We start from the raw sequence: 26,831 nt of genomic DNA on the forward strand, positions 1-26,831 counted from the left end.
AAGGAAAAGTGGAAGGAATCAATTAAATAAGCTCTCAAGAACTGCCTGTCCAAAATTGATGTTTTGATGCAAAGTATTTTATAGGCAGCAATAAACAGTAAATGTATGGATGGAAAACCAAGTGACAATCTTCTATGGAGGCAGAGCAAGGATGTGCTAAGGAAGCTGTAGTGGCCTTGAGCTGATGTGCTTTCATTTTACCTCGAAAATGTTGTCCTGACTTATTAGTAGGAGATGCAAGCAGATATCCAAGTTGACAGAGTTCTTTTTGTAACTGAAGAATCCTGTTGGACTGGACTGAAGGTGGCAAACAGTGAAGACTTTCTTTTAAGATGTTGTTCTCACTAAACAGAGCACAACAAAGCTCTTTTGCAGTCTAATAATCTACGAAGATTCTGTTAGGCCTTATTAATGTGTGGTCCTGGAAAAAAACAGCATTTGAATTTCACTGATTTGAATGAAAGTGAGAAACCATTTTTGGAAGAAATTTAGGATGAATTTTCAAAACTTCTTTCCTGTTGAAATTTTAGGTATAGTATAGGGAAAGTACGATACCAAGGACTGCAGTTTGCTTATTCTCCATGCAGATATAAATAATATTAAAAATAAAACTTTCCAAGAAAAGAACTTCAGTTCTACTGTTGCCAAAGGTACGAATTGCAATTTTAAGAGTTCAGCCTAAACTACATTTACACCCTGGGATATACAAGGACCTATAACTGGAAGTTTAAGATGATTTAGGCCTTTCATGAATTTGGCCACCATTGGATGAAGCGATATAGCATGGATGGCCAACTCCGGTCCTTGAGAGCCTCAAACAGGCCAGATTTCAGGATATCCACAATGGATATGCATGAGATAAATTTGTATACAATGGAGGCAGTGCATACAAATATATCTCATGTATATTTATTGTGGATATCCTTAGAACCGGGCTTGTATGTGGCTCTTGAGGACCAGGGTTGGCCACTTCTGCAATATAGGAACACCTTTGAAATCTTCAAGATATGCTGCTATAGCACTGAGATGGATTCTGACAGAGTTTGTCTTCAGGCCTGATTTGGAAACACTCTTCTGATACTGAGAGGTCAATATTTAAAAAAACGATAAAGAGGTAACTTGATTAAAGTTAGCCAGACAAGTTACCAGTGATATTCACTGGGCTAAACATCCTACAGAATATCCTTGAATATAGTTATCTGGCTAAAACATAGGTGGGTAAGTCTGAAACCTAACCTGCTCTCTTTGAATGTTGCTGGTTAGGTTTCAAAGTTATTTAGATATGCATATCTGGAAAACTTTATACTTAACTGGTTATAGCCCATTAAGTGCCGAAGCTGTAAAAAAAAAAAAAAGGTTGCGATGTGGGCTTGCTGGCCGAATCTGCCCTAGTGAAACACAGGAGGCCCCTGCCAGCCAAGCCCACCTCCTCCCCTAAGCCCCCCAAAATAAGGCTGAAACACATTGAGCCTAAAGGCCTTAAAAACCTTCCTCCTCTTCTCCAAAATCAAGGAATTAATCTGTAAACTAAGATGCTGGCAGAAGACCACCCTTCCCCCTTTCCTTTAAACCCACCTGGAACCCTCCTGTCCCACCCATAGGGGTAGATTTTCAGAGCCCTGCTCGCCTAAATCCGCCCAAAACCGGGCGGATTTAGGCGAGCAGGGCCCTGCGCGCCGGGAAGCCTATTTTACATAGGCCTCCCGGCGCGCGCAGAGCCCCGGGACTCGCGTACGTCCCGGGGTTTTCGGAGGGGGGCGTGTCGGGGGCGTGTCGGGGGGGGCGGGCCCGGTCGACGCGGCGTTTCGGGGGCGTGTCGGCCGCGTTTTGGGGGCGGGTACGGGGCGTGGCTACGGCCCGGGGGCGTGGCCGCGCCCTCCGTACCCGCCCCCAGGTCGCGGCCCGGCGCGCAGCAGGCCCGCTGGCGCGCGGGGATTTACGTCTCCCTCCGGGAGGCGTAAATCCCCCGACAACGGTAAGGGGGGGGTGTAGACAGGGCCGGGTGGGTGGGTTAGGTAGGGGAAGGGAGGGTAAGGTGAGGGGAGGGCAAAGGAAAGTTCCCTCCGAGGCCGCTCCGATTTCGGAGCGGCCTTGGAGGGAACGGGGGGAGGCAGCGCGGCTCGGCGCGCGCAGGCTATACAAAATCGATAGCCTTGCGCGCGCCGATCCAGGATTTTAGTGGATACGCGCGGCTCCGCGCGTATCTACTAAAATCCAGCGTACTTTTGCTTGAGTCTGATGCGCAAGCAAAAGTAGGCTGTTCGCGCGCCTCTTAAAATCTACCCCATAAGCTCCCAAACCCCTTACTGCAGCCAGGAGAAGTAGTACCTAACTCCTGGCATGTCCAGTGTTCCTTTGACAGCAATACTGGCCATGTAAGTTAGAACCAGGCTTGTATGTGCACTAAATGCCAGCAAGTAAAAATTCAAATATTATTCCCACTATCGGGAGCAGAAACTTGAGCTATGAATCAAATCCATATCTTCTGCTTGGCCATCAACCAACTCTTTGCTCGATTTCAGTTTAAGTATATGGAAGGTGTTCAAAAAAAGAAGCAGTGCAATCTCTTAATCCAAATGCTCAAGTCCAGTATGCCTAATATTGTGCACAACCCAGAAAACATTTCTGAAGATATAAAAAAAGAGAAAAATGTGCATGCATGGCAACATACATGTGTATACATGCATGAGAACAGAGCCTACTGTCACAAAGGAAGTAAAGCAACAGCAAATAAGGTCGATGACTATGAGATACCAATGACCAGCAAGAGACAAGGTGAAAGAACAGCTTCTGTAGAGTTGATGAATATCACCTTCAAAGTGGGGGGAAAAAAAAGAAAAGCTTTGCCCCAGATAGTGAAATTGAGGAATCTTTAAAGAAAGTTTCCCCATTTTCTGCATCAACAATGAATGTAATGATTGCATAAGCGCCGGCAGTAACCAAAGAGTGTGATGCAGGTGTAAAAATTGCATTTTCCTGAATAAATTCAGAATGCAGTTCAACCACCCAGGACATGAAGCTATCAAAGTACAAAAGCATTATTTAAAGTACATCATTGCACATGCCAACAATCCTTTCCTTTGGAGGGAAAAAAAAGTGGGGGCATAAACTGAGAGATATACTATTCTGAAAATTGAAATGTGGGTCACCCTATAAAGATTGTATCATTAATAAAAGCTGTCTATGAAAGTAATTCTAAAGTTAACAAAAAACATTTCCAAAAGGAATTACAGTATACCATATTAACAGGGTCATTCATCAAAATGCGTTATGGTGTTAACGCTAATGCACAGCATGAATGCAAATTTTGAGAAGGGGTGGGATTAGGGAGGAGTTTGGGTGAGATTTATGAAAATGAGGGGCAATATCACACCGTGCGATAACATAATGCATGCTATCGCACAGTTTTAACGCCAGAAATAACTATAGCTTTTTTCCTGTTGTTAAGCTGTGCGATATGACTGAAATGGCAGTAACGCAATTTGCAGTAAATTTTTCAAATTCCATTTTGGCTATTTCTGGGCTTGGCAGGGAAGAGGGGGAGAAGGGAGAGAGAGTGAGAGAGCGCTTCTGGGGAGGCCCTCATAGTGCAGCTATTTATATGCCTATAGGAGGGGCATCTAATAGCTCGAGGTGAGGTGTTGGTGGTGGTTTAGGGGCCAGTTCTTCACATAGAGTGAGACGTACGAATAGCATGGTACACCTCTGTGAAGATTTGACATCATTTGGAGTGAGGAAAGTCTCACAAACATGACATTTCTACTATGTTCTCTCACCCTAAATTGATGGACTCTATTACAGGGTACCATCAAGCTAGGGTGAGATAACACAGTACAAAATTTCATCTTTGTGAGATTTTCCTCTCTCCAAATGATGCCAAATCTTCACTGAGGTGTACTGTGCTGTTTGTACATCTCACTACTCCATGGAAAACTGGCCCCTAAACCACTACCAACACCTCACCTCGAGCTATTAGATGCCCCTCCTATAGAGATATAAATATTTGACCATTATAAGGGCCTTATAATCTCTCTCTCTCTCAGCGTGAAATAGAAATTATCGCGGGATGCGAAAAGTTTACCGCACCCCGCAATACTACCGATGCAAAGCGGTATGTTATCGCGTGGTGCAGTAATTCTAAAATTTCCATAAACATGCCCTTTTTTCTTAGCACGGGTGTTATCCATGCGTTATTATAGCATTTTGATGAATCTAGGGGTACGTCTTTTTAGTACAACTTACTTTATTTTCTCTTCTGTTTCATCTGCAAGCTCCTTCTTCATTAAGTCAAGCTCTTGCTGATGTTCCTTTCGCAAACTGCGCATGTCTTTCTGCAGTTTGGTCACTTCTTTACGCATCTTTTGCTTCTCGTTTTCTGTCTCCTCCAGTTTTGACTTCAATTCTTTTTGCTGTAATTGCATATTGTCAAGAATCTTCTGAAGATCTGCATCAGATTTTTTCCTGTTCTCCACCCCTTCTTCCAATATTTTTATAAGAGCATTCTTTTCATCCAGTTGATGGTGGAGATTTTTCAATTTTGCTTCATGTTTTGAAGATACCTCTTCCATCTCTAGTCTATGTATTTCCTCTTTTTCTGTGGCAGTGTTGCCCATCTCCTTTACTGTCAACTCCTTTTCTTGAGCTACTTTTTGCGTTTCTCTAATCGTATTCTCTAAGTCTTGGAGTTTTTGTTCCTTGTCATATAGTTTTTCTTTAATAACAGCTACATCTTTGTCTCTCTCCTGCTGTTGATCCAAGAGCATTGCACATCTCTTGCTCTGTTCCTCACGTTCTTGTTGGAGTCTAGTCATTTCTGCTTGTTCCTGTTGTTGATTATTCTCAAATAGTTTCAGCTTTTTAAGCAGTTCTTCATATTTATTTTGCATATCTGATGCCAAACCATTTTTTTCTTCCTGCTCAGTCTTGTGCCTCTGCAACATCTTGTCTTTTTCCAATAAATCCTTCTGTAAAATATTTATTTTTTCTTCATATACTTGTTTTATGTTTTCTAACATGCTAGCTTTTTCTTCTGCCACAGCAGTTTTAACATTCTGAACCTCTTGTTTCATCTCTTTCTTTTCCAACCCAAAGGACTTTTCTAAGGACTGAATTTTTTCTTCCAGGGATTTCACCCTTGCTTCTCTTTCCTGCATTGTTCCCCTTAGATCTTTCAACTGATTTTCCAGATCTTTACTATACCGCTCCTTCTCATCCACTTGTGACATCAGCTGTTTCTTAACAGCAGCAATCTTTTGCTCAGCCTTTTTCTTCAGCTCTGCCAGTTTAGCTGTGCTTTCTGTGCTAAGCCTATCTTCTAAAACCTTCTGTTCCTTCTCTTTGTTTTTCCGCATTTCTTCTTGCATCTGTTCAAATTCTCGTTCTCTTATTTCCAGTTTAGTTTTTACAGAAACTATTTCTTTCTCAAGACTTGACACCTTCTGCTCAACCTCTAAATGACGACTGTCTTTTTCTAAACCTACATCCTGAACTTGCTGAAGTTGCTGGACCAGCTTTTCTTTCTCAGTGTCCTTCTCTTGGCTATGCCTCTTCAAATCCTCCATTAAGCACAAATTTTCTGTTGTTTTCCTGGCAATATGTTCTTCCATCTCAGCAATACGCACTTTTTGGGTCTCTAGTGCATTGGATAAATCACATTCATTTTTTTCCCTTCTAGCCTGCATTTCCCCCATTTCATCCTTCAAACTATCTAAATTTCTGCTCTGTTTATCAAATTCTTCCTTCAAACTGTGCAACTGCTGCTCCTTCTCTCCATTCTCTCTGTTGTGCATCTCAAGCTTTTCCTGTAACTCTTTGATGGTGCTGATGTTTTGACTAAACCTCATTTCAGCTTTTTTCTTCCATTCTGCAAGTCTGTTTTTCCAGTGATCAACCTGCTCAAGAGCAAATGTCTTCTCTTGATTGAGTGTTTCTATCTTGCATGACAAATCTTGCACTTGACTTAATAACTGTAGTTGATTCTCTTCATGCTGTTTACTCAAAAGAGAAATTGCTGTTTCCTTTTCTGATAAACCTACACTATTTTCTAGCTTGCCTTTCAGCTCATTTACCAGGTCATTAAGAGATGAAATCTGGGATTGTTTTTCATTAAGCTCCTTCCTCACTGTATTCACATTTTCAGATAAATCTTTCTTCAGCTGAATGATGCATGCTTCTTTGTCAGATGCATCCTGCTGTTGGAGTCTCCCTTCTTTCTCTAAGGCCTCTTTTTCCAGAATGAGACACTGAAGATCATTTTTTATGGCTGTTATTTGATTATCTTTGTCTTGCAAATCTTGCACAGATTGCTGCAAAGAACTGGTTAGTATCATATGCTGGCTTGTTATTTTTTCAAGCTGTGCTTCTAGTTCAGGAATTCTACCTGCTTGTATTGATATTGCTTCCTTAACTTTAACTGTCCAGTTCTGATAATGTATAATTCTGGCTACTACTGCATTGATTTTATCATTGCATTTTTCACTAAGTTTATTATTTTTTACTTCTTCTTCACTGACATACCTTTCTATCTGTGCTGTTATTTTTTCTGACAGCTTCTGAAGTTCAGCTTCTTTTTGCTGAATTTCTGAGAATCTATCCTCCAATTTCTTCTCATAATCATCACGTTCTTTACAGTACAAAGATTCGAGAGTTTGTAGTTTTCCCTCTTCTGCTTTTAACAAGCTACGCAGTTCATTAACTTGAATCTTGTCCTTTTCTTCAGCTGTCTTCAGCTCATTCAGCTGACTCTGAAGTATGGTCTTCTCGTCCACCGCTTGGCTCAAGTCTGCTTTGAATTTTTCCAGTTGTTCTGTCAGTTCTGTTCCTCTTTGTGACAAAGTGCTCACCTCTGCTGATGTTTGCCTCAACTGCTCTTGCAGTTCATTCAGAGAGGCCTCTCTCTTATCTAGCTCTTCTTTTAGATGCATGATCACTTTGCTTGCATCCTCTTTCTCCTCACCGAGTTTCTGTTCCATCTCTGAAACCATCTGCTCCTTTTCTTGCAACTCCACCTCATGCTTTTCCTGAAGCTCCTCAATGCGTTGGTCAAGTTTCTTTTCCCACATCTGCACCACCTCTTCCAGCTTCTGCCTATGAGTTTCAGCAAGGCTCTCTAGCTGCTCCTTTTGGTTAAGCTCCAGTTTTGAAACAGCATCGAGTCCAGTGGAGCTTGCGTGAGCCATTTCCAACATTTTCTCATTAAAGTGCTTTTCTTTTTCATTGAATTCCAACTGCTTCTCTTCAAGTTCTTTTTTAAACTTTGTTTCCTGCTCTGAAAGTTTTATTTTGAATGTTTCATGCATGTCCTTTGCCCTTTGCTTAATTTTATCCATTTTGCTTACTTGATTCTTTAATTTGATTTCATACTCGCTTTGCAAAGTGCTAATTTTCTCCTTGCTCCCTAACAGCTTCTGTTTCAAGTCTTCCACTTGTTGACTTTGTTTCTCCTTCAATTGAACAATTTCCCCTTCTCGTTCTGTCACCTTTTTGTTTGCTTGCCCACTCTCCTCAGTGAGGTCTTTGATCTGAGAGTCATACTGTTGGGTCAAAGAAGCAATTTTTTGTACTGCTTCACTGTTCTGCTCCTCCAGCTGCTGCTTTAATGCTTGTACTTGGGATTTGTAAGACTCTACTTCAGCACTAACATTATTCAGCTGGGATGCAGTCAAAGTTAACTGTTCTTTAAAGTGATCCTTCTCTGCTTCCATGTGTGTCAATTTCTCCTGCAGGGCTGCAAGCTGCACCTCATGAATTTTCAGCTGTTCTTGTGCATTGGAGTTGCTCTGGTGCCACTGGCAGGCATCTTCAAGTTTAGCAGTTACTAGCCTAAGTTCAGTTTCAGTCTTTTCAGCTGTTTCTTTTAATGTCTGCTCTTGTGCCTGAAGTTCCTCCAGATGTTTTCCCTTTTCCTCTATGAGAAGCTTGAGGTCACTGATTTCTTCTCTGAGTCCTTTCTCAACCCCTTCAGCAGATGCAACATGCTCTCTCTCAATAGCTTCAATTTTTAACTTGTGTTGCTCTCTTTCCTGTTCCAGCTTAGCCTCCCACTCTTCCCTTAAAGTTTCTTTGGTATCCCCCAAAGCAGAGAGCTTCTGCTCAAGGCTCTGACGCATTTGTGTAACTTCTGATAACTCTGCAGATAACGCTTCCAGCTCAGTTTGTTTCACGTCAAGCTTCTCTAATGTCTTTTCGTTCATCTGTTCAATATGTGCATGAAATACAGTTTCTTTTTCTTTCAATTGCATATCAAGTTCCTGTTGGTGTTTCTCTCGCACCTCTTCCAGTAGTAACTGGTGCTTTTGTTTTAAGAGTTGCAGCTTCTCTGTCCAAACTAGTTCCTGCTTCTTTTGCATACAGTCTAGCTCCTCCTTGTGCTTTGCAACCATGTCAGTAATCTGTACATTGTGCTGGTTTTTTAAAGATTCAATCTGTGTAGACATTTCCAACGATAAGTGTTTGCTATCTTGTGAACTCTTGGCAAGGGCGCTTTCCAACTCGAGAACTCTCTGTTAATAGGAAGGTGAATTAGTTAAAACTGAATACTAATAAGTGAACACAGCTCATTTCAACAATACTTTTCCCTCCTCCATCCCAGTACTCTGCTTGTTGAGTACATGGCAAACAACAGAAACACTGCTGAGGTAAATCATACAAACTCATTGAAAAGCCTTTTTCTTAGAGTTAAGAGTTTTTAAATTTTCAGTGGTGTTGTAAGGAGCTTGCTAATAAGTGTGAAACATTCAAAGCATTACTTATGCAACAGTGCTCAAAGATATCATATCCTTAGTTCAGCTCTCCATTTAAAAAAAGTTTGAAATTATTCTCTCTTTAAAAAGCATTTCTATTCTATGCTTGAGATGCAGAGCTCTAACATTCAAATTGGTGTTGGAGAAAACTAGATTCTCTGCAGGCTATTTATTGGGCCAAAGTATGAATTATCAAAAAATGCAGCTGTAAATGATATGCAGATCATACCTGAGAAGACTGGAAACGTGCTCTCAAACTATTCTAAATTTCCCCGAATGTTCTTTACCTTCAGCACTTACACTTACTCATCAGCACCCCCTTATCTCTCTAACCCACTAATCCCCACATCCTTTTGAGCTGCTGGGACCTGGTAAGCTGCACCAGCTGCCCTGATCCAGTCCTCCTGATGAAAGCATCATTTTCAACTTCTCTTCGAGCCTACCTCTCATACCTCAAATGTCATCAAAATCTATTCACAGGTTCCTGCATTGATACTAGGTCATAGACAGAGAGATGAATGAATGGACATAACTTGCCCTTAAGGTGATCTTTTATTTTCTATTGGTAAAGAACATCTAAAAAAGAAAACCAGGTCTCCTAAAGCTCATAAATAACAAAATCTTTGGATGATACTGATGTTGGCCCAAGAACAGACACCAAAACCTGCAAAGAAATCCTGTGCTTTCAATAAATTCTTCATTGAGAAAGTCTTGGGTGATTTCAGTTCGCCGTTTGTTAAAAACAAAACAAGATGGGCCATCAAATTCCATAAACAAAAAAAAAACAAAAAACTTGTCAAAGGAAAAAAAAATCAAAATATGCACAAATAGCCAAACTGCAACAGCTATATATTAAAATCATTCCATGGGCTGGGGAGCGAGGGGCTTGGGTTGGGGATAGCAAACTCAAGGATAAAATGTGATGGGAAGGAAATGCACCAGCTGTTTTCTAGTTGGATATCACTGCCCTGGATTGCTATTATAATGTAATGTTGCTGTTTTCTGCTGTTATGGGCCTGCTTCTATTCTGTATGAGCTCTGGACGGCCTGGTTGTGTTTTCTTGCCAATAAAAATTATTTTGAAAAAAAAAATCATTCATGAAAAATGGACCTCCAAAATACACAGATTCAAGTGTTCATAATTTTTTCCCACTTTAGTAAATACTCATTTAAGTTTAGCAGATCTGTGTACCCAGACTTGCTAAACAAGAAATAGAAGGAACCTTACTCATGGCTGTTGCTGGCAGTGATCACCACCAGCCAAGAGTCATGATTTCAATTCCTGGTTCAGGCTACTAATTCTCAGGCTGGTAAAACTTGCTAAGTGTTAGCAGTGGTTAGAGGACATGGGAAGTTTGTGTATGAGTGGGTGCATAAAATGAATGGAGTTCAGGGCATAACAAGTTATAACAGAATTTGTGTTTTGACCTTTTTGGACACAAGAGATCATTACAACACTTGCTTTCTAAGCAATAACATGAGAAGCCAGGTAGTATGCTGAAGTATGTAGATGGAGACTGAGAATTCTGCCCCATGCTTCAGCAGTATACAGCAGGCATCCATATATGTTTAACACAGTGATTCCCAATTTTTCAAGCCCAAGGCACAGCTACATTAATACAAATTTATGGCACATCAATCTCCATGGAGCTGGGAATGCAAACATGGAGAGGACTCCTAATCCAAAAGAAGAGCAACAGAAGCACTGAAAGCCCCCTCTTCCAAATTTTAAAACAAACAGAGAGAGGGGGTAGCGACATACCTGAACTCATTACAATGGACCAGCTATCACTATATACAAGTGCAGCAGAAGGGAGAAGTCACTGTGGTGCAGGCAAATGGCTCTGTTAGTTACCTTGGCTGCCACATGTGGCTGTCAGAGCTCCTCTATTGCTGCTGCTCCCAACACTCATACTGAATCACATCCAGTTTGCAATGCCCTGTCTCACTCAGCCTGGGAATAAGACACAGGCTGGAAGGACTCAAAGGAGCAGGGTCGGGAGGCAGAAGATGAGAAAGGTCTGCGTGCAATCTGTGTGTTGCAGAAAGCAGGATCCAGCTTCCATGGCTTACATGCTATCCATTAATTACCACACTGCAGGGCTCATTTTGTAGCTAGAAGAACCAGTATTGATTATTATACAAGTTCTCAGAAAGGAGCTACAACACATCTGAGAGCTGCTGCTGGTGTCTCTTGTTGCTACAAGGTGCTGAGACCTGGCCTAGATCTGAGCATCAAGCAGTGGCAACTTTTCCAAGGCACACCTGCCCAGATATGAAGGCACTTTGGTTGGGAAACACTGGTTTAACAGAATAGCACTACATGAACAGATACATAACCGTAAAGATATTTCATAGCTTACTCACAGTTCTAAATGTCTCTAGCTCTTGCTGAAAGTCCTGAAGATGGTTTTCATTCTGTGACTGCATTGCTTTTTTCTGTAACTCTAGTTCTTCTAAGGCCAGGGAACTCTGCTGCTCTTTTTCCTGTATGATGTTTAAACTTTCAGCTCTAGCCATCTCCTGATAAAATGAGTATTGTACAAAAATTAAGACAAGATATCACTGATTGTTAAATAATTAAATTTCTTAAGTTACGGAGGTGACAAATATTTAAAAAGTGTAGTAATACGATAAACAAAGAGAAAGTACCAGCACTCAGGAGGTAGAAATTGGAGGGAGGGAACAATAGCAATTCCTATGGTTGGAATTCAGTTTCCAAACAGGACCATGGTCTGTTTGAAACCTGTAATGAGGAGTGTTGCTGTAATGACTAAGTAATTAAGAAATTGAGGCTTAATCAGAGAAACATCCCCTAGCAAACACAAGTGAAGGCCAACAGTGCCTCAGTTTCCAACTTGTACTGTTAAAAATTGACTGTGAGTTTGGTTGGAAAGGCGAGCCTGACCAAATAGATAAAATATAGAAAGAAAGAAAGAAAGAAAGAAAGAAAGAGTAGTGCTCGATGCTTTAATAGAATTTTGTCATGAATAGCGGTGCTTACAAGTGCTGCCTTCAGTCGTTCCTGAAACTCTAGCTCTTGAGCCTGTAGTTTCTCTGTCACGTCCTGTTCTTTGCAAGACAGGATTTTAGCGTGTGCTTTCTCCAGCTCAGCTACACGATCTTCAGACGATTTCTGCTGGCCAACCAGAAAGAAAAGTGCAATGTTTTCAAAGGATAAAATAAAAGTACATTTGATCTTTTTTTTTCCGGACCTGGATATTTTTCATTTAAGAGGGATGGAAAAGCAAAGAGAGATTAAAGACCAATTGCACGGATTGTCAGCATGATGGGAGCAGCAAAGTATCATTAAATATTTACCTTTTAATTTAGCTTATTAACAGATATTATAAACTAATTAGAATTCTGACATGGCAAATCATATACATGTCTTAAACCAAAGCATTAATTCCAGAGAAATGCCATGTTTTTCAAATTACGTGGTTTGACATGGGTAAATTTTTTTTCAGAAAAAACATATTCAAATGATTTTGAGTAAGTCTTTATTTTAGCATCAATTAGATTAGTATTCAAAGTCCCTAGGGTGCAGGAAGTCTCAACCACTGAGCAAGGGCATCACCTAATTGTCAGACTCTGGGCCTACACAAACCAGAGCTCTAGAGGGCGTAGTGGTGTGTGGCTATTGCCTGAGGAGTGTTCCTGTGATGATTTAGTTAGATTTGGCGGCCAGGGGATAGAGAGGTGATCAAAAATGGGGAAAAAAAATCCCTAATTGTTGCAACTGAAACTGCCATAACCTAAATAGAGACTAGTTTTCTAATTGTGCTAGAAACCCAAAGCAGCAGGGGGGAGGGAGGAGACTACTGGAAGAAATACTAGAGGAGGGAAAGAAATACTAGGCCAAAAAATATGCAAAATAAATTTTTAAGTGTGCAAAAAAGCAAATTAAATATTAGATGATAGTAATAAATACCTTCTGTAAAGGCTGTTTACTGTCAGTTAACGTACTGACCGGTTTAACTCCTCCAGAAATGCCACTGTCAGTAAATGCCTTGCCCACTGGAGTTTATCACTCAAATACAGATCCTTTCATTTAAAAGTTAAGCCACTATTGTGGCAGATATTCAATCCAACTAAAGCAGAAGAAAGTTTACATTTTGTTTCTCAAACCTGAGATATGTTGAAAACCCATGAAAATGTGAAGTACATGTATCATAATCAAACCATGCAGATGAAATGTTTAAAAGGGAGGTGATAAAACTCTCTGTGCCTCATGACTTTCCCGAGATTTAGCTGATGACAATTTAAAAAAAAAAAAAAAAAAAAAAAAAAAAAAGTAACGTCAGGTTTCTTTATTATGTTATTGTACTTAAAGTATTTTTTATATCGAACCAAACTTATATGCCATGCCATTTTTTGCTCTGCTTGAGCCTACATCCTAAACATGATATTTATTGTCGTACAATCAGAGCCTTAAAACTAAACAGACAGTAGTTTAAAAAAAAAAAGACAGCTTCTTGGATTACAAAATATGGGAACTTTGTAAACTGGATCCTCCTCCTTCCCAAATGATGCTCATTTGATTTGCTAGAAAAAATTTCTATAGGAGATTACACATCAGTCCAGCAAGAGGCAGGGAAAACGATTTATCACGCTGATGAGGCTTTGTGTGAGGATTCAATAATATTCAGGCCTATCCTGTAAAGTGCGGCCGCGTTTACCCTGCTCCTAAGCCGCTTTTAACTCACGTTTCGGCCGCGTTAGCCCTTCCTGCGATCCCGAATCCCCTTTAACCTACTCCTACCGCGTCCTAAATTCCCCGGGCAACCCCTTCCGCCCGCGGCATGTATATTGCATGCAAACGAGCGAATTAGCGCGATATTGCATGCAAACGAGCCAATTAGCTATTCCCCTAGCATCCCGTAACCCGCGCCCCGACTATCGCTACCTTTCCCTGCCGTTTTGTCGCGCGTTTAACCTGCAAACTTACCGCCTACCCTGACCCAGGCGGTAGAGGCATGGGTAAGGGTAGGTGGCAAGCTTTCCCCCAGCCCCCGCTCACCTGCCCCGGCCGCGATCATGGGTGCCGGTCTCCGTGGCAGCCCCAGTCCTCTCCCCTCCTCCCGAAGCCAAAAAAAAGCGAAAAAAACGTTGCAGCCCCCTCTGGACATCGGAGGGGGGCTGCAACGTTTTTTTCGCTTTTTTTTTTGGCTTCGGGAGGAGGGGAGAGGACTGGGGCTGCCACGGAGACCGCTTTCCCCCGTGCAAGTAAGTTGCTTCGCCGCTTCAGTTCTTCTCCCCCCTCCCGGAGCAGGGCGCGAAAAGCAGCCTTGCTCCGGGACGGGGGAAAATAGAAACTGAGCGGTGAAGCGAAAAAAAACAAAAGCTAGTAAGTTGTTTCGCCGCTCAGTGTCTCTTCTCCCCCCTCCCGGAGCAGGGCGCGAAAAGCAGCCTTGCTCTGGGACGGGGGAAAATAGAAACTGAGCAGCGAAGCTAAAAAAAACCAAAAGCAATTTTGGTTTTTTTTTTTCCAAATTGACAATTTTGTTTTTTTTCAAAAGCGACTTACTTTTGGGATCTGTCAAGATCCCAAAAGTAAGTCGCTTTTGGACGCCGGCAAAACTTATCTTTTTTTGCAGCCATCAGCAGGAACACGATCTGGCTCCCGTAGCTCCTCCCAACAAGATGGCCGCCTGCACGGGGAAAGCGTACAATTGGCCGCTGAAGATGTGGCGTCACATCCCGTGACGCCAAACGTCGTGACGTCACGTCTTCAGCGGCCAATTGTACCCTTTCCCCGTGCAGGCGGCCATCTTGTTGGGAGGAGCTACAGGAGCCAGATCGTGTTCCTGCTGATGGCTGATGGCTGCAAAAAAGATAAGTTTTGCCGGCGTCCAAAAGCGACTTACTTTTGGGATCTTGACAGATCCCAAAAGTAAGTCGCTTTTGAAAAAAAACAAAATATGCTCCCCTTTTTTTTTTTGCTTCGCCGCTGTCACCTCTTCTCCCCCCTCCCGGAGCAGGGCGCGAAAGCAGCCTTGCTCCGGGAGGAGGGAGAACAGACTGACAGCGGTCAGGTCGTGTCCGGGTTGGGGGTCCGGGTCGGGTCCGGGCTGGGGGAAAGCTTCGCCGCTGTCATCTCTCTCCCCTCCTCCCGAAGCAGGCCTTGCTCCGGGAGGGGGGGAGAAGCGCTGTCGGGTCAGATCAGATGGAAAAGTAAGTTGCTTCGCCACTGTCATCTCTCTCTCCACCTCCCGGAGCAAGGCCTGCTTCGGGAGGAGAGGAGAGAGATGACAGCGGCGAAGCAACTTATTTTTGCATCCGATCGGACCAGACTTCCTGGTATCTGTCATTTCAAATGACATTTGAAATGACAGATACCAGCGTGGCGTGAAGCCTTAGGCCCGCGCACCCAGGATCCTGTATAGGCGCTCTATCCAGTATCCTGGGTTGCGCGGGACTAAGGCTTTTCGGACGCGGCTTACATTTACATATAATTAGGCTTCAGGATCGAGCGGTAGGTGAGCTGCACTGTGCGGGCGGTAACCGCGGGTGCCGTAGGCACTAACGCAGCTCTTCCTACCGCTCGGTACTGGATCACCCTGATTATTAATAGGATCCCAGGGAAATGTGCACCAGAAATCTCACTACATCTTACTATAATGCCAGTCTTACACCGACATGAGTGCTTTTAGCTCTACCTTAAAAAAAAAAAATCGCTCTGAGCAAGTAAATGGAGAGTTTTAAGACACAAGGAAAGAAAAATATATTCTAATCAACTTTATATTTGGAAAAAAAAAAACTTACAGGGTCATTTAAGAAGCCATGATATTTTATCATGGTAGCTGCAAAATATTGTGAGGTGATGTTGCTTCGATGTTTTGCCCCTTCCTAACAAATTATTGTGGTGGTTCCACTGCATGATTTTTTTTTATTGTGGGATAAACGTGCAACAAAAAAAAAAAAAAAAAAGATCGCACAAAGAAACAGGGTTTATACACACCATGGCAGCCCACCTCAACTAGGACCACATCGCATTAAAGAACCTGAGGCTCAAATTGTAACCCCCAAATGTATAAATGACCCTAGGGGTCTGGGAAGAAACCCCCCCCACTCAACATATGGATGACTGCTAAGGCGGCCCCACTATAAAAAGTAAAAAATAATAGGGAAAATCAAGCTTTAAAGCATTGCCCCCTCCCCCCCATCCAAACTTGGTCCTTGGACTTTGCCGTTATCACGTGAAGGAGCAAAGTCAAGTCAACGCCAAACTGGAAATGGCATTTATTGGGTCAGCAGCTCAATGCTCTGGAGCGCTTTGAGCACCGCAGACTGCATCCTGTGGTCCAACTCCTTCTGAAACTCCGGAGTAGTCAGGACTGATGGAGGGGGTCAAGGCATCACCGGCTCTTCCTTGAATCTCCGAGATGGCATGGTGCCCAGCACCGATGTCGGTGGGGAACGCCAAAGACTACCAGGGACATTGGAGGATGGGGGCTCTGATGGCCGGTGTTGCTTCGAAGGCGGCTCAGCAGGCGCCAATGCCAGCCTGGAACTGGTGCCATGCATCAATGGTGACCAGTGGCGATGCTTGCGGGATCTTCTTTGGTGCTCGGCCTAGTCTTTTCCCAGGGCTGAGAAAGTGGACGATCCTGATGTCCAGGAGAGCGGTGAGACCATCAAGGATCTATCACCATCCCTTCGATCCCTGGAGGTACTAGTGAGAGGAACAGCCAGGGGAAGCATATCCGAAGGCTCCCCACGACCTCTCAGCGTCGATGGGACTGACGCAGAAGTAGAAGGAGCAGACTTTGAGGCCCCGAAAAGTTTATCCATCTTATCAAGGCTTGCCCGACACCCTTTAGGGGTCATCTGATTGCACAGACGGCACCTATAGATGTCATGCGAGGACCCCAGGCAGAGATTGCAGACCTCAGGTGGATCCATGATGGACATGGTCCATGGGCACTGGAGGCATCGAAGAAAACCGGTTGATGCCATAAAAACAACCGCTGTGCAGTCGATGACTAGCGGTCACCGCAAGGCGAAAGTCGGGAATCGACCGCAAAGTTGGGAAAAAAGGCAATAGAAAACCTACCAGACCGAGGAGGCACCAACCGTGAAGGGGGATCAGACGAGGAAAATGACAGGAACCCGAAACTTATTCAAGAAAATATTGAGAGCTCCACAACTGCGAAGCAATTGCACCACGGAAAAGAAGAGAATGAAGGGGGACCTCGCGTGGGCGCGCAGATAGCAGCAGCCTGGGCATGCTCAGTGTGCTGGTCAAAGCTTCTAGAAACTTTGACAAATGTTTTCCATGCCGGGCACCATCGGATGATGTCATCTACATGTGAGGACTACCATCCTACTTGTCCAAGGAGAAACATATTTATGTAAGGGCAAAACCAGCACAGCCACAAATACAGACAGAGAAAGAGGGTACATGCACCTGAGTTTAAGGACTATTTGAGCTAGGTGCTCATAAAGCGCAGTTGCTTACCTGTAACAGGTTTGTCCTAGGACAGCAGAATGTTAGTCCTCACATGTGGGTGACATCATCAGATGGAACCTGGCAAGAAAACCTTCTGTCAAAGTTTCTAGAAGCTTTGACCTGCACACTGAGCATGCCACTATCCATGCATCCACACGAGGTCCCCCTTCAGTCTCGTAACAGATAAAAATATGAGTGAAAAAATAAAACAACAAAACACAGGAGAACCAACTCCGCGGGGAGGCGGACGGGATTCCTGAAGACTAACATCCTGCTGTCCTAGGAGAAGACCTGTTACAGGTAAGCAACTGCGCTTTCTCCTAGGACAAGCAGGATGGTAGCCCTCACATATAGGTGAATACCAAGCTCCAGGCTGTCTCTATGAATAGGAGAGACCAACAGATGCCAACAATGTACCAATAGGCACAACACAACTATGGCACTGCTGTTTGGCAGGAGACTGCCTGGCATCAACCAAGAGCACTAGGCTGGAAGAGTTGGGTTCAGGCATGGAAAATATTGTGCAGGACGGACTGACCAAATGCACTGTCCTGCCGCCCATCTTTGTTCAAGCAGCAGTGAGCCGCGAACGTGTGAAGAGAACTCCACGTTGCGGCCTGACAAATTTCAACGACGGGAAGCACTCGCAATTGAGCCACCGACATCGCCATGGCCCACACAGAATGAGCTTTGATGTGGCCAGTTAGCTGAAGGCCAGCCTGCACATTGCAGAAGGTGATACAATCTGCTAGCCAGTTGGATAAGGTCTGCTTACCCACCGCCATGCCCAGCCTATTGGGATCCCAGGACACAAAGAGCTGAGTTGACTGTTGGTGCCCAGCTGTGCGTTCTAAGTAGAAAGCCAAGGCCCTCTTGCAGTTCAGCGTATGAAGGGCCCATTCTCCTGGGTGGGAATGAGGCTGGGAAAGATGGTGGGCAGAACAATGGACTGACTGATGTAGAAATCAGACACTACCTTAGGCAGGAACTAAGGATGTGTCACAAGACGGTATGACAGGTACTTGACCAAGGCCTGAAGCTCACTGAGTCTATGAGCCAAAGTAATCGCCACTAGGAAAATGACTTTCCAGGTAAGGAACTTCGGATCGCAAGAATTCAGTGGCTCGAAGGGAGGATGCATGAGCCATGCAAGGACAGCGTTAAAATCCCAGGATGCAGTAGGGGGCCAAAGAGGGGGCTTCAACTGAAGTAGGTCCCTCATAAAATGACCCACCAAGGGCTGCACCGATATCAGTGTGCCAGTGATGCCTCGATGGTACGCACCAACTGCGCTGAGATGGACCCTGACTGAGTGGTTTGGAGCCCAGACTCTGAAAGGTGCCACAAGTAGTCCAAAAGTTTTGGAAGGGGGCATGTGAATGGATCCAGTACAAGCCCCACACACCAGATGGAGAACTGTCTCCACTTCGAATTGTACGACTTTCTGGTGGAAAGCTTTCTAGAGGCCATCAAGACCTGGGAGACACTGGCCGAAAGGTTCAGGGGCTGGAGAACTGTGCTCTCAACATCCATGCCGAGAGGGCCAGTGCCCGGAGGTTCGGGTGGCGCAGGACGCCCTGGTTCTGAGTTATCAGGTCGGGCGCAGTCCCCAGCTGAATAGGGTCCCTGATCAACAGATCCCTAAGGAGGGAACCAGACCTGTTGAAGCATCAACAGGGTCTTCAAGAAGAGCGGGAAAGGAGAGTATGCAGCAGGGTATGAAGGGAGAAGGCGTTGCAGGCCAGACATCTGCCCCTCGGTGACAGGTAGCAGAAACTGCTCACCTTGTGGTTGTACAGGGAGACGAAGAGATCCACATGTGGGGTACCCCACTGATGGAAGATTCTGGCTGCTACTCCCGGCTTCAGAGTCCAATTGTGTGGCTGAAAGAAGTGGCTTAGCCGGCCCGCTAGCACATTTAGTGTCCCAGGCAGGTATGTCGCCCGGAGCAACATTCCCTGCGATAGAGCCCAGGACCATGCCTGTACCACCTTGTAAACAAAGGAGGAATGACCCCGTGCCTCCCTGTTTGTTGATATACCACATTGCTACCTGGTTGTCCGACCTGATCAGGACAACTGGTCCCTGAACGCCCACAGAGCATAGCGAATCGCCCGAAGCTCCAGGAAGTATATTTGGCAGCAGGCTTCGCGGGTGGTCCAGAGACCCTGTGTGTGAAGGCTGTCCACATGGGCTCCCCAGCCTTGAGGGAATGCATCGGTTGAGTGTAGCACTTGAGGCGGTATCGCCTGGAAGGGATCATCCTGCTGCCGGTTGGAGATGTTCCTCCACAAGGACAGGGATGTCCTCAGAGGCTCCGTGACCAAGAGAGAAGTCTCGAGATCTTGGGAGGTCTGTTGCCACTGCGCCCGCAGGGTCCACTGCACCCCGTGCATATGCAAACGGGCGAGAGGGGTAACATGGACCAAGGTGGCCACATGGCCTAATAAGTGGAGCAGGAGGCAGGCAGTCACATGCTGACTGCTCCGCACAAAGGCTGTCCGTGAGATAAAGGGCCAGGTCGCAAGGCAAAATATTTGGCCTGCACCATGTCCAGCCTGATCCCTATATAGTCCAATTGAGGAGACGGGAAAGTTGAGACTTTGGGTAGTTGATCATGAACCCCAAAGACTGCAGCGTTCACACTATGAGAGCCAGAGCATTTAGGGTCCCTGGGTGGGAGTTGCTCTTGATCAACCAGTTGTCTAGGTACGGGAAGATGTGTACTGCACAATGTCAGAGTTACAACGCCACCACCGCTAGACAGTTGGTGAAGACATGAGGGGCTGAAGCCAGCCCAAACGGCAACACCTTGAATTGATAGTGAGCCTTCCCCACCATGAAACGGAGGTATTTCCTGTGGCCAGGGAAGACTGCGATGTGAGCATAAGCCTCCTTGAGATCGAGCCAGCAGAGCCAGTCTCCTCTTATCAGGAGAGGTATCAGCATACCCAGAGAGACCATTTTGAACTTTCTTTTAAGAGAAACTTGTTCAACGCCCTGAGGTTGAGAATGAGGCGCAAGCCCCCACTTCTCTTCGGTATAAGAAAATACCTGGAATAGAACCCTTGCCCTGTAGAGGGTGAGGGACGGGCTCTACTGCCCCCACCGCAAGAAAGGCAGAGAGTTCTGTCCGAAGTATAGCCTGCTGGGTGGATGAACCATATGATGGAAATGGGGGAGAGGCCTCTGGGAGCCGACTGAAGTTGATTCGGTACCCCTGATGGACTACAGCAAGGACCCATCAGTCCAAGGTGATTTCCTTCCAGCAATGGGCAAAACCGAGGATCCTGCCCCCTAATGGGGGATCGTCAGGGGTATATACTCGGCTGACTCGTGTTCCCTCGCAGCCAGTCAAAATCCTGTAGCTGGAGCCTGCAGGGGCGCTGGCTGAGGCATGGGTGCTCCCTGCTGTCAAGGGTGGCCCCTAGAGCTAATGCATGGTGTGTGAGCTTTGGAGGCCGAAGGATACTATTTCTGCTGCCTGTAAAAGGGCTCCCTGGAACTGGGCCTGGAAGATTTTCTGGCAGAGGAAGGGGCATCGGAGGCGCTAGCAGACAGCTGCTGAAGGGTGTCATGGTGGTCCTTCAATTGGGCACTGAATCCCAGACCTTATCCCCAAAAAGGTTGTCACCTGTACAGGGGAAGTCAGCTAGCTTTTCCTGCACCTCTGGATGGAGGTCAGAGGCCCTGAGTCAGGCTATCCTACGGGCTCCGATGCCCACAGCAGCTACACGAGCCACAGTTTCAAAGACATCATAGGTGGACCGCACCTCATGTTTGCCAGCCTCCAAACCTTGAAGGACAATAGCCGAAAGCGCCTCCTGCTACTGCTGCTGCTGCAGGGTCTCCGTGAAATCCTGGACCCACTTCCACAGGTTCCGGTTGTACCGAGCCACGTAAAACTGGTAGGCGGCATTACGTGCTCATATGAAGCCTATGGCTTGCTGCAAGGTGGCATCCTATCTGGTGCAGCAGATTGACGGGGGAGATGGAGATCGGCTGGTCCCACATCCAAAGGAGGAGGTCCTTGAGCTTCGACAAACTGGAGTATCTCCAATATTTTATGTCGCACAGTAAGCAGTTGGAAGGGGATAGCCTTGGGCATGGCCCTGACAAAGCCCTGAGGGTACCAATGCCATTCCTCAGGTAGTGAAGGCTCGGAGAGGGGATCATCTGGCCAACGCAATGCGGATGAGGCCTGTCGGGGATATCAGCCCTGGGCTCCAGCAGCTTCGGAGGACTCGAGGGACCGTGGGAATCGATAGTTCCCCTGGCATTGAGGGGACTGAAAGCCACAGGAGGCAGGAAGGACCTGGTAAACGCTCGAGGAACCAAGGCCTCGGGAACATGGCACCGGCCACGTCTTCCTCCTCGGAGGACCTGATGATAGGGATCTCTCCAGAGGGGGGCATCAGTGGTCACTGGGGAACCGAAGGTCCTTTGGGCACTGGTTGCTTCAGTAGGGTGCCTAAAGGAACATCCAGATGCTCAAGCAGAGGTGCTAGGATAGATGGCAGGGGCTCCGGCAGCAGCATGTGGACTGGTGGCACAGGTGGCTCCATGCTCCGAAGAGCTCTGAACACTGTGGTCTGCACCTTGCGGTCCAACTCCTCCTGAAAGTCCGGAGAGGCTAGGACTGAGGGAGGGGGTGAGGTGTCACCAGCTCTTCCTCGATCTTCCGAGGTGGCATGGTGCCCAGCACTGATATTGGTGGGGAATGCCTGGGACTCCTGGGGACATCGGAGGATGGGGCATCCGAATGCCAGGGTCGCTTCGGTGAGGTGCAGCCGCCACTGGCATGGCTCTGGAACCGTGGCCGTGCATCGATGGCGATCAGTGGCGATGCTTACAGGATCTCCCACGTTGCTCGGCCCAGTCTTTCCTTAGCGCAGAGAAAGCAGAGGATCCCGATATCTGGGACACTGGTGAGATCAGTCCCCGCTATCCTTTGAAGAGACAGAGAGAGTAGTAAGAGGGAGTTTATCAACGGGCTCCCCTCAATCACTCGGCATCCTTGATTCCGATGCGGATGGGGATGGAGCGGACTTTGCAGAGCCAAAAAGTTTTCCATCTTATCAAGGCGCACGACGCCCCTTGGGGGTCATCTGATCACACAGCTGACACCCACGGACGTCGTGCGAGGCCCCCAGGCAAAGGAAATAAACCTCATTGGGATCCATGATGGACATGGTCCGCGGGCACTGGGGGACCCGACGAAAGCCAGACGACGCATAAAAGCTGCCCGATGTGGGGGTCGATGACTGACGGTCACCAGGAGGTGAGGTGCCAGGAATCAACTGCAAAGAAGTGAAAAAGCAGCGACTTTAACCAACCCCGCCAAGGAGGCACCAACCACAAAGGGGGACCTGACGATGGAACAGAAAAAAAACACTGTACTTTTAGCACAAAAACAAGAAAAGTGGAGATCCAGGAATCGCAAGGTAACTGCACCGGGGAAAAAAGAGAGACTGAAGGGGGACCTCGCGTGGACAGTGGCATGCTAGGCATGTTCAGTGTGCAGGTCAAAGCTTCTAGAAACTTTGACAAAGTTTTCCGTGCCAGGCTCCATCTGACTACTATCCTGCTTGTCAGAGGAGAAAATATTGTACCCCTTCATTAACCCAAGAATAAAGTGCCAGAAGATTCAATCACATGGTACACAATGCTACAATGAAAGGTAAAATGCAAACCAAAATAAGCAATCTAGAAAAAAAATCTGTTCTTAAAATATCAAGTTTGAGAATGTCATTCCTTAGAAAAAAAATGAACAAAAACCAAAAACAGTTAACATGAATAGTGAAACTGAATGTTCAACAGCCTTTCAAGGTTTCCAAGAAATATTGGGGCTGCATTACCCAATGCTATAATTAAATATGTAACATTTTAGGATTGCTATATAATTATGATTTTGAGGTTTTTCAAATAGGTTATCAATTCTGAAAAATAAAAAGGGCTTTTTAAAGTCACGACAAAGCAAACCGTATCTTTCAAACTGAAGTGTTAAGACACTGACCTTCATGATGTCCACCACCTCTTGCTTCACCCTGGTTAATTCCTGCTGAAGGCTTCTGCGTTCTTCCTCACTAGTTTTTTCTATGGCTTCAATCTGTTCAGCCATCTCTGCCTTCACTTTTCTCCGTGCCTCTTCTACTTTTTGAGATGCACCTAAAGCTTTCTCAAGCTCCTCAAATGCTAAAAAGAGAGAAATAGGTATGGGAGGTTTTTGATGCAAATATAGTATTATTGTCAACTTTTCTTAGATAAAGTGTACAAAATTCTAGATGATACTAAGAAGCAAAGCTAAGGGGGCCATAGAATGCTAGAAGCACATAAGTGTTGAACATGCTTAAGAAAGAGGCCTTGACTGTGGGTGGTTCATGCCCATTAAAAGAAGTCCATTAGATAGATGCCATAAAGAAAGAAGAGATACAGATGGAGTCCCTGATGCTTGAAGCACTTTAAATCTCTGTTACAGAAAGATAGTAGTATTTTCAAAGAATAACATCACATTTCCAGAGAGAGAGAGAAAGGGACACAAAGAGACCCTCACATCAGGTTAACTGGTGCCAGCTTAGAGGAAATCTTGAAAACCAGACTTTTATATTTGCTGCCCTTATGTTCCTTAGTGGCTCTGAGGCCAAGAAAGCTTAAAGTAGGATCCAAATAGTCCAATTCTTTTTACTAAGGTAAGATGTCTTCTGGCATTTTTCTTCAGCCCCACATATTTCATATAATGTGAAAAACTCTTTTAGTAGGCTTGATAGCACCATGACTGACAACCAGCTACAGGCAGAAGAAAGAAGACTAGATCAGCACGGTCATAGATCAATGGCAAAAAAGCTGGTAACAAATCACATGGTCTGATAAGTTAAAGTTTGCAAAGATCAATTTAATGTTTCAAAGGGAAGGAAAGTAGAGCTGCTTACTTGTAACAGGTATTTTTTTTGAGGACAGCAGGATGTTAGTCCTCATACACAGGTGACATCAATCGATGGAGCCCCTCATGGAACTTTAATCTCAAAGATTCTAGAGCTTTCAGCATGCTCTACTGAGCATGTGCAGCTGTAGTCATCTCCTTACCCCCTTAGACAGAGCCCCTCAAGTCCATGATATAGCTAATACATGGAGAACCAATTCACAGCGGAGGGAGGAGGGATTTCACAAGGACTGACATTCTCCTGTCCTCGAAGAACACTTGTTACAAGTAAGCAACGCTGCTTTCTCTGAGGACAAGCAAGATGGCAGTCCTCACACATGAGTGAATCACTAGCTACAGGCTGCCCAAAACAGGTCAAAGCAGAGAAACCCCATAGTGCTGAAGGTACCATTTTTCTCCCTTTTGTCAGACAAACCAAAAAGGGGGTCTAGAAGGGAAAAGAGTTGTGTCCACATAAAAGAAATCCATAGATCAGACCGGGAGACAAAACTCTGATGCGCAGAATAGGCACATAAGGCAGGGGAGTGATGCAAATTTAGGGCGAGAAGTGCACTTTGCCTCACAAAAAGTGAAACAGTCACAGTTTCTGAACAGTAAACCCTGAGAGGCACCAGTAGGCCTAAATCCTTCTGAATACAGAAAAGGGGACAAAGAACCAACCAACAGAAGAGCTCTTGGACAAAGACTGCACAGTTTCCTCTGGTGTCACAAGACAACCAAAACCCCATCTGGGGCAAGAGAGGTCTCTGGAAAAAAAGGAGAAATTACTACTTACTTGATAATTTCCTTTACTCTAATGAGGGCAGCTCAATCCCCACCGGTGTGTTATACACCTCTATCAGCAGATTTGAGACTGAGTAAAAGCTGACATCACAGATATATAGCCCTGCCTCAACATAAGCCTGCCAATATTCTCTGAAAAAGTCACACTGTGGACAAACTGATTATACTTGACAATGATTATTAACAATCAATCACTCATGCTTTCAATCAATTGAGAACACTGAATGCAGACAAATGAATTAACTCATTCACTAAACTGAGGGTCTGATTAAGACACTTACTAGTCTTCGAACGAATAGAAGGAACAACACTCCAATGTTCGCAATAAAAAGATGAACCAAAGGTAAAAACCAGAAGCCGAGGGCAGGTCGGGGATTGGTCTGCCCTCATTAGAGGAAAGGAAATTATCAGGTAAGTAGTAATTTCTCCTTCCTCGGCATTCATGCAGGCCAATCTCTACCAGTGGGATGTACCAGATCTACTCCCAACAGGATCGGAGGCTGACCAGGGTCCAAATAACATCACCCATACAAACATGTTGTCCTCCCGATCCCAAACAAATAAACAGTAATGCAAGAACAAGGAGAGCACAGATTACCATGTCGCTGCTTGGCAAATCTCGACAGACAGCAACAATCATTCACCGCCCACCACACCGTCTGAGCCCTCATGGAACATGGTCTAGTCTGATTTGGCAAGGGAATCTTGGCATCCACATAAATTGCCAAGAAGATTTCCTCAATCCAACAGGATATGGATGCCCGTGCCACTGGCTAAACCTGGTTACTGCCACCATGGAGCATAAACAGGCGAACACATTTCTGGCCAGACTTAGTAATCTAAGTATCGCAATAAATGTTACTAGACTACAAATCACTTTTGAGCAAAGGCAGCACAGTCCGAAGCAGGGAGGCTGCATATAAAAGGATCACGGCTAGAAGAAGAATCCTGCAGCTTGAAACCTGATGTGCAGAACAGATTGCTACAATGAAAAAGACTGTCTGCAAGGTAAGCAATCGCAAACAGAGGCCACGCAGCAGCCAAAAAAAAAATCAGACCCTCCAAGAAAATGCAGGCCCAGATTAAGGTCACACTGAGGAGGCAACAGACACAAGGGAGGACGAAGATGCCCAACTCCCTTCAAGCACCGGCTACATCCAGACTGACAGACAAGGGCCCATCAAAGACTCGCCACCATAACAAGACAGAAGCCACTTGAACAGATAAGATATTCAGAGTCAAAGCATTACACAATCCATCCTCCAAAAATTACAAAATTAATGGAATCTCCACTTCAAGAGGTTGAGAATCTTGCTTCTCACACCAGGTCTCCAAAACTCTCCAAAAGCTAATGTAGGCAGAGATGTAGAAACATTTTCCTGGCCCGAAGCAAGGAGAAAACCACTCCCAGTAGAATAATCCACGCTATGGCAACTAAGCTCATTCGAGCAACAAACTGTAAGACCAAATCATTAAGAAGATCAAGAGGCTCCATTTCTGGAGCCCACATCCTTCCAGGACTTCCTAGGGGGAAATGACAGAGACCACCCGAAGGAAGGTGATTTGTGAGAAGATGCCCACTGAGGATGACGAAATCGCATGTAATCTTGAGAGTGGCCATGTGCCTGAAAGGGATGCGAAGCTGGCTTCTTATCCTCCAGCAAATGAGGGACCTGAGTTTCCCTCCATCTATTTGCATCTTCACCACAACATTGCCAAATAAAAGAGAACCCTTAAAGGATAATTTTGTGAGACTGGGCTAAGAAATGGTGTCTGCCGACCAATTTCCCAGCCCCAGCAGCCACCAAGCTGATATCACTGAAGCAACTGCATGGGCGGCAGCATGAACAAGGTCACAGCTCACAAGCCTAGAAGGCACTCTCGATTCTATTACTGCTCTACCACCAGCCTG

General features: G+C 45.2%; 1 protein-coding gene across 6 annotated transcripts in view; it reads right to left on the minus strand.

Moving 5' to 3' along the window:
- Nucleotides 1-26,831, minus strand: part of GOLGA4 (golgin A4) — a 456,386-nt gene that overhangs the window by 144,843 nt on the left and 284,712 nt on the right. For all 6 annotated transcript variants that reach the window (XM_029589809.1, XM_029589811.1, XM_029589810.1 and 3 more), the window contains 4 exons: nt 23,213-23,391; nt 11,746-11,877; nt 11,109-11,264; nt 4,243-8,501 (listed from right to left, as the gene is read on the minus strand). In XM_029589809.1, coding sequence (XP_029445669.1) covers nt 4,243-8,501; nt 11,109-11,264; nt 11,746-11,877; nt 23,213-23,391 — 4,726 coding nt within the window. The remainder of the gene's footprint in view (nt 1-4,242; nt 8,502-11,108; nt 11,265-11,745; nt 11,878-23,212; nt 23,392-26,831) is intronic.

The sequence above is a fragment of the Rhinatrema bivittatum genome, chromosome 2 (assembly GCF_901001135.1).
Source record: "Rhinatrema bivittatum chromosome 2, aRhiBiv1.1, whole genome shotgun sequence".
NCBI lineage: Eukaryota > Metazoa > Chordata > Amphibia > Gymnophiona > Rhinatrematidae > Rhinatrema > Rhinatrema bivittatum.